At 43.7% G+C, this 8222-nt stretch overlaps 1 protein-coding gene across 1 annotated transcript; it reads right to left on the reverse strand.

Annotated features, from left to right (window-relative positions):
* Positions 1 to 1895: 1895 nt before the first annotated feature.
* Positions 1896 to 7457, reverse strand: Zmat2 (zinc finger matrin-type 2). Its single transcript, XM_027400821.2, has 6 exons — positions 7301 to 7457; positions 6875 to 6968; positions 5835 to 5958; positions 4415 to 4488; positions 3866 to 4011; positions 1896 to 2907 (listed from the first exon to the last, which is right to left on the reverse strand). The coding sequence occupies exons 1-6, from the start codon at positions 7316 to 7318 to the stop codon at positions 2764 to 2766; spliced, it is 600 nt and encodes a 199-aa protein (XP_027256622.1). The 5' UTR covers positions 7319 to 7457; the 3' UTR covers positions 1896 to 2763.
* Between the last annotated feature and the right edge of the window lie 765 nt (positions 7458 to 8222).

Here is an 8222-nt window from a genome sequence, read left to right on the forward strand (position 1 = left end):
ATTGACACCTTACTTGCTGCAGAAGATACCAATGACTTTACCTGGCATGGTCATGTGTGCCTATAATCCCAAAGTACATGGGAAACCAAGGCAGAGGAATCTTAAGATTGTCCCAAAGTTTATCTCCTAAATATTCATTTTAATAAATAACACAAGTAGGACAACAGGTACACTCGACTAAAATAAAAAATTTTCCAGATTAAACTTCTCTTTCAGAGATTCCAGTTATCTTGGATTGTTTTAAATTCCCACCCAAATCTGTTGCCACCTTCCAAGCTCCCATCTTGTTTTGTGTGTATGTGGGGTTTTTTTGCTTTGAAGACAGGGTTTCTCTGTGTAGCCCTGGCTGCCCTGGAATTCACTTTGTAGACCAAGCTGGCCTTAAACTCAGAGATTTGCCTGTCTCTGCCTTCCAAGTCCTGGCACTAAAGGCATGAGCCACGACCGTACCCTCTCCCCCCATCCCCCCAGTAGAACCTAGCCACATCATTTACCCGTCCCCAGGGCTTACAAAACCTGCACTACATAATAATGGAGATGGCAGAGATGATCTCATCATAATAGACAGAAAACTCATCACTGCTGAGTTGAATGAGTGACTTCCCAAGGTTACAATCTCCTCTCACTGAAACTTTATCAGCCTTGAAAAAATAAAAGGATCCACTCAACCAGGGTACTCTCTCTAGGACAGGGAGTGTAAGTAATCCTGACAATGAATGCATACATGAACTTACCTGCAAACTCTGTAAGGTTTCTTTGATACAAGGTCTTGCTATACAAACCAGATTGGCCATGATTTTAGAACAATCCTGCTTTCTGCTTCCCAAGTGCTGGGGCTACATCACCATGCTCAACACTATTTAAATTCCTCAGTCAGGCATTGAGCCAACATATGGATGCACATATTTATACAGCACTCTCAATGGCCAGATTCTAAGAGGATTCATTAAGCAGGAAGCAGAGCTATCAGTAAGGAAATCTTACACACAAACCCAAAGGGTAGGGTCCAGGGCTTTGTGGGATCCAGTGTTTCAGATGCTACATGAGGTGAGGAGCTACATGGGTCAGAGAAAGTCATATTATGGCAGTCTTGTTAACTCAAATGGACCCCTTTATTGAGAGCATAGAGCCAGCAAATGGAGTTTCATCTGTTTACATGACTTGTATGACTGTCCCCTCTGCCCTCATCCCCATCTCACCCTTGAATCCCTTACACAAGGCACAGTACGTGATCCAGGGAGTTGGGGGGAGGGGTGCAAGTTTGTTGACTAATCTATGTCATGGAGTTTAAAAGCTACACCAGTGTTTCTTTGTCATTTTCAATGGGAGAGCCATTTACCCATTCCCAGGGATCAAAAGTACTTTTGTCACAAATTGAATGGAAGGGAGTGCTACAGACATCTACTTAGGTGGAGGCCAGGGATGTTGCTCCACATCCTACAGTACATAGAACAGACCTGGCCAGTCATGGAGGCACAAACCTTTAATCCCAGCATTGAACAGGCTGAGGTAGGTGGATCTCCGAGTTCAAGGCCAGACAAGTTAAGACCCTGTCTCAAAAATACAAAACAAAAACCTCAAAGACTTACCTTGCTCATCGTCAACAGTACCAAGACTGAGTAACCCAGCGCCTGCCCAACTGCAGACAGTTAGGTTCAACCCTGAGCATTTCTGGTAGAATCAGAGGATGCTAAAATTACAGGAGGCCAAACTGTTTTGTTCAGACTGTCAAGGGGACAGATCCTATTAACACAGGGGGAAACCCACATTGAAGAAACCTATACTGGAAGGGGAGGGGAGAGGTTTCAAATGAAAGGGAAAGGCTCTATGTAGAAATCCTTACTTAGTATAGGAAGTTGTGGGAAAGGGGATGATATGAAAATGTTCCCAACGAATGTGAAACAGGCCCAGTCAGTGTCATTTATTGTACATGTTGAACAGTGTCTGAGAACCAAGGTTTCCCAGAGTTTGTTTGGTTTTAGGGTTCTTTTGTCTTGTTGTTTTCATTCTTTTTTTGCATCAAACAGGTTCTTCCAAGAACCTGTTCCCGAGGAAGACAAAAACAGAAATCCTCAGTGAAACAAGGTTAAAAACTCACCAGACACAAGCAACACCAAACACTCATCCCATTTAATTTCCTGTTACATGCACCAAGGAAACCAAGAACATTAGGCCCCAGGGCAGCAATGCTCTGAGATTCTAGCTCAGGCCCCTCTTTGTGACGTATCATGCACACATACCCACACACACATTGACCCAGGCAGAAGTCACAGGCATGCACAGGTGGCTAGAGAGCCGCTGGGTGGGGTGGGAGGAAGAGCTGACCAAGGGTAGGCCAGCACCCATATACTGGAGACCCAGATAACCCTTCTGTTGCAAGCTGAACAAGAGTAAAGATTAAAACAAAAGCAGAACACAGGGAAAAGGAGGATGTTCAGACAAGAGGCTGGATAGATGAAGAGGGAAAGATGCAGGGGAAGTTGGGAAAGCAGCCTCAAAGAGGGAGGTCTTTCTTTATTGGGAACACAGATGGGCAGAGGTTCTGTGGCTCCAGTAATATACTGAGGCTGACGGAACCTGCCACAGCATCACCTCTTCATCCCCAAGGAAGAGGGAAACCACAAAAACCCACCCTCTAGCCCTGCCCATTAACACTCTTAAGGACTTTCTCCAGTACCAAAAAAGAAATGACACCCCACCCCACCTCGACACACACTCAAAGTTAGGTCCAGTATAGGCCAAAGTTAGGCCAAAGAGAATGCCTCAGTAACTCTTCTTGGTGGAACCAAAGCCAGAGAAGCCCATCACAGCTGCCATCTCGTCATCCTCCTCAAATGTCAAGTCCTCCTCCGCCCTCCTTTTCTTCTCCTTCTGTTTCTCTTTCTTGTATGCTTTAGCCTTTTCCTCCTAAAGGGCAAAGGAGAAAAAATTACTCAGAATCAGTTCATTCCAGAGCTGATATTGTTGAAAGAGATATGTGAGCTTCAAGATTCTTTTCCATCGTTAAGCACGATAAAAGCCACAAGTAAAGATTAAAAGGTCAGTGATAAAGCACTTGTTCAGCTTGTATGAGCCCCTGAGACTGATTCCCAGGACAGCAATGGGGGTAGATTGTAAGAAAAGATTTTAAGGGATAAGAAGAAATTAAGTCTCTGGAGTTTAATTATACACCCTAGTTCATCTCTAGTTCTAACCAGAAAACATCATGGGGCATGCAGCGTATGCTAAGATCTGTTCTCAGTTCTGTGTAAATATTATTCAAAGATTTCCCATGCAGAAAATGAAGTACACTGAGGTTATTCAACTTCCCCAGAATTGATGCAAACAAATGGAAGAAAAAGGATTCTGACCCTATAACCTGGAGCCATAGGCCAACTAGGGACTAGTTCCATTTATTTAGTCCCTCTTATAGTTTAAAAAGGAATAAGAAGTACAGGGGACATTATATGTGCATTCATGGGGATACAATGGCATTGGGAAGTAAACCAAATAAGCCAGGCGGTGGTGGCACAGGCCTTTAATCCTAGCACTTGGGAAGCAGAGGCAGGTGGATCTTTGTGAGTTTGAGGCCAGGCTGGTCTACAAAGTGAGTTCCAGGATAGCCAGGGCTACACTGAGAAACCCTGTCTCCAAAAACTAAAACAAACAAACAAACAAAAGAATAATCGCAAAGCACTCTGGTCTAAAAAGCTAAAGAGAAATGGATAGCTTTTGAGCCATTTCTCATGAACCTCAAACAAGGATGCCCTAGTACACAGAAATCCAGGAACAAGACTGGAGATTGGGGAGCCAGCCAAGGAAGAGGGCCATCTCCAATTCACAAGGTAAAACTGTAAAGTGGGGAGCAGGATCAGGAGAGTCTCACCTCTTCTCTGAGTTCCTTCATCCTTTCCTCAAAATCATAATCTTTCTGCTTCTCTTCCATCTTCTTCTTGTTGACCTCAAAACGCTTCTTTACCTGATCCAGAGTGGAGCGTTCCACGCGCATAGACATACCCAGGTTTCGCTGATCTGGGTGAGGTTAATAGTGAGGGCAACCAGTCATTATAAAATTCTCAGCCCCTCAAAAAGTCTGGTCCTGGCTTTTTTTTCCCCCCTTTAACCTTTACATAATAAAATACACAACAAAAGTAACTATGACTGAAAGAGGCTCTGGGTCTCAGCTGCTCTCAGAAGTGGCAGTCCCAGATAATAAGCACGTAATTTTCAGCTGCATTTACTACAAAGATTATCAGCTAACCTCTCCTCTAGCCTCTGTGTTACATACTCAGCAATACAGATATGTAAACACACACACACACACACACACACACACACACACACAGCCTAAGAAAACCACTCTACCACATTTCCCCTCCACCAGACCTTTAAAACCCAATCCTAGCTCCAGTCATGAACTACCTCCAAGTCTTACGTTTCTTTCCATTAATGTGATCCAGGAAGTTGATGGAGTCCTTCACCACACAGTCACAGACATTGCAGTAATAGCTGACAAATGGGAAGAAACAGCACATGGGTCAATCTGGTTTTTAAGGATCTTACTGTTTTCAGTGAAGAAACTCAAATTTTTGGTAAACTTGTATGAAGTCTGTTTTGTTAATCGAGACATTAACTGGTCTGGAACTCACTCAGATTTACAGAGCTCATCCTGCCCCTTAAGTGCTAGAATTACAATGTGTGTGTGTGTACCACAGGCCTGGTTTTTTGGTTGTGTTTTTTTTGTTGTTGTTGTTGTTGTTTTGGGAGTTTTTTTGTTTTGTTTTTAACGAAAAGCTCTAACCCTGTAGCTCAAGTAGGCTTTAACTTTGCTCCTGCTTCAGCCTCCCAAGTACAGGTATTACAGGCATGAGCCACTTCATCTGGCTCCCAGCACCTTTTTAGAAGCATTTTCATAAAGCCTTATAAAATAGTCTCCATCCTCCAGGGCAGCCTGACTCTCCTTGTCTTCCCACCCTTTGTAGCTTCCTCCCAATCTGTGCCAAAGTGTTCTGTGCAACGAACAGAACATGTCAAAAGAGATAGTATATCACTTCCAAGACTATATCATCATAAAGAATGGTTTCTGCCTTTGTGAGGATGACTTGATTTAGGGAAACTCATCTCTTTATGCTTTATTGTGAACAATCTTACAAATAGGCCCACAGGATTAACTTCAGCCTCCAAACCATAGGCATATGAAAGCCTAAAAGAGAATCTTCAACTTTATTTAAGCCCCAGTGAATGCAAACTTAGCCAATTCCATGACTACAGCTTCATTGGAGACTCTGATTAAGAATCTCCACGGTAACCAACTATCCCTCAATTCTATGCCCACAAACTATGAACTATTATTATTATTTTATGATATTTAATATTTAACTTGCTATTTTATACAGCAAAGACATCAAAACAGTGGGTTTACTGAAGAATCTGAGAAAGTGTAGCTAACTACTATCTGCATGAGTCTCCTGATATAAATTTCAACTTGACAGTCTTGAAGGAATGGTGGCAAAAGGCTGACAAGCTCTGTGGAACTCTTCTATAGGTCACAGTCTTGGGGTATAACTACTGTTAACAGTTCCATGTAAAACACCTCAGTGCTTTCATGACAGATTATATAACCCCTTTGAAAATATCAAGAAAATACTATACTACTGATATGAAGCAGCCCACAGAACACCCCTTCTTGAAATTGGGACTGGGTAGACTTCAAACTTCAGGGGACAAAGAAAAACAAACCATTGAGTTATGGTAGATAAGGTTGCCATCCCTGGCCTGAGATTCTTGTCAACACATCCTAAAACCAATATAAATATTAGGCCAGCCTTGGTATTAGAGGACAAAAAGCTACTCACCCTCCCATTTCAGACTGTGGGGTAGTCTTGGTAATGACAATTGTCTTCCCAAGCTTGGACTCCAAGTCCACCTTGTAATCCCTATGCCGAAGAAGCTCCCGCTTGACGGGCTGCACTGGTTTTCCTGAAATAGAATGAGAAAGAGTATTACAATTTTCAGTATTACAGTTTCTTCCTTCCTTCCTTCCTTCCTTCCTTCCTTCCTTCCTTCCTTTCTCTCTTTCTTATTTTTGTTTGTTTTTAAGACAGGGCTTCTCTTTGTAGCTTTTGCTGTACCAGAAATCATTCTGTAGATCAGGCTGACCTCAAATTCACAGAGATCCCCCTGCCTCTTCTCCTGAGTATGGGGATCAGATCAATGGTGAGTATTACAGTCTATTAGCCAGAAAGGAAAAGAAATGTATGAATCCCAAAATTCAGATGACTACTCTTTCTTTTTTTGGATTCCTCAAGGAAGGGACACAACAGATACTTTATGCAGAAGTTAAAAGAAGCCAGAAAAAAAACTCTAACTGGCTTGGAACTCACTATGGAGACCAGGCTGCCCTCAAACTTGTGATGGTGATTCTAACTCTCAAGAGCTTTTCCCAACTTTAAAGACAGCAAACTTAAACAGCGTTTCCTAGGTGTTGTCCACCTCCACTGAGTTCTGAATTTTTGCTAGAAGCAAACCTTTCATAAGACAGTAATTCACTCTTTGTAGCATAATGTTCAATGTTTTCATGCCGTGTTATGGCTAACATTAGTTATCAACTAGGCTACATCTGGAATCAACTACACCCAAGCAGCTGGGCACACTTATTTGCAGTTTATTTTTTATTTTTGTTGGGAGGAGGATGGATCATTTAAGATGGGGAAACCCACCCTGAATATGGATCACACCCTGGGGCAGCTCACGTAAAAGAAAAGGAGGAAGCTTTAGGTTTTTTGCCTGCTTGTCCTCACACGCTAACAGAAACCATCCTGTTGCTGGGACATTTCTTCTCGAGCCACTGCATCAACTCTACCATCCCCTTAGCCCTTCATGAAGGAGCACCCACCATCCTTCTTTTCTCTCTCTTCTGTGAGTCTCTTCTCCGCGAGTTTCTCGTATTCATCTTTGTCCCACTTTCGGCGAAAGTCCAAGTTTTTTGTCTGCAGAGGGAAAAAGTGCTCAAGATCCGTCGTTGTGCCTGTTCCCCTGAAGAAACTAAGGGAACCGCCTAACTGCCACCAAGGCGGCCCAGGACCTTTCGAAAGAGAAGTCTCTCTGGAACGCCCGGGGGTCTGGGGTACTCGGGACCCCAACCCGAGAGACTTCCGAGATTCCTCTGTCCCTGCGCCAAGGCCTTACGGGGGGAGTTCTCGAACCTTGACCCTGAGATCACGAAGAGGTGTCAGGAAGTCGGCCAAGTCTCACAGTCTGTCTCTATTTAGCTCCGAAAAACCACCCCAGACCCCTCAAACCTCCTCACACCAACACCTACCCCGCTGCCCGACGCCATCTTCACAGCGAAGTGAATGGAAAGCCGTAAAATGCCGTAAAATGCGCCCGGAAGCCATAAGGCAAGATCTCGCTCCAATAAGATTCGAGCCTCACATTCTAACTGCGTTAAGGACTGGAGCGATTCTAAGGTTGTCCTGTTAGCCCCGCCCTCTGTTCCAATGAGCCGGCGCAAGCGCAAAAGGATCGTGAAGCAACACGGAAGTAAGGGCACCGGCCAACGTTTTTCTTCAAAACAAACCTTGGAAGAATAATAGCTCATCTGTTCTATTTTACAAAGAATTGGAGGTTCGGAAACAGTGCCCCATGATCTGAACAACTTTACCTGCATCTCCAGGGTTTCTAAACTTTTTTGATTTTTAAAGACAGGTTCTCCAGTAGCTCAGACTGAACTCTAATTGGCTATGTAGTGGAGGCTAGTCTTCAACTTCTAGTTCTCCTGCCTCCACTGCCCAAGCGCTGGGTTTACAGGCGTGTGCCACCATGCCCCATTCATGCGGTGCTGGAGCTCGGACCCAGGGCTTCTTTCATGCTATCAAACACTCCGATTGAGCCACACTCTCTGCCTAGTAAACCTAGATCTATTTTAAAAGCTAAAACACTTATCAGTGGCTCTGGAAGTCCCATTCACCAGCATGTACTGAGTGTGGCTCTAAATTATGCACAAAAGACAAGCACTTTTAAATGAGTCCTTTTCCCTTGAAACAACGATGCTTCACTTTGGTTACACTTATTTCCATGTCTGGAGAACATTTAAACTCATTCAATTTATACAATACAGTAATCTTGAAACTCATCAGCCAGCAGCCCCAAAATGAAGCACTCGGCACTCTGACTAGTTTGTGAGAGAGGGTAGTGTTTGAGAAACGGTCTCATGTACACCAGACTATGATGCAGAGGATGAC

Source organism: Cricetulus griseus, chromosome 2, assembly GCF_003668045.3.
Source record: "Cricetulus griseus strain 17A/GY chromosome 2, alternate assembly CriGri-PICRH-1.0, whole genome shotgun sequence".
Classification (NCBI taxonomy): domain Eukaryota; kingdom Metazoa; phylum Chordata; class Mammalia; order Rodentia; family Cricetidae; genus Cricetulus; species Cricetulus griseus.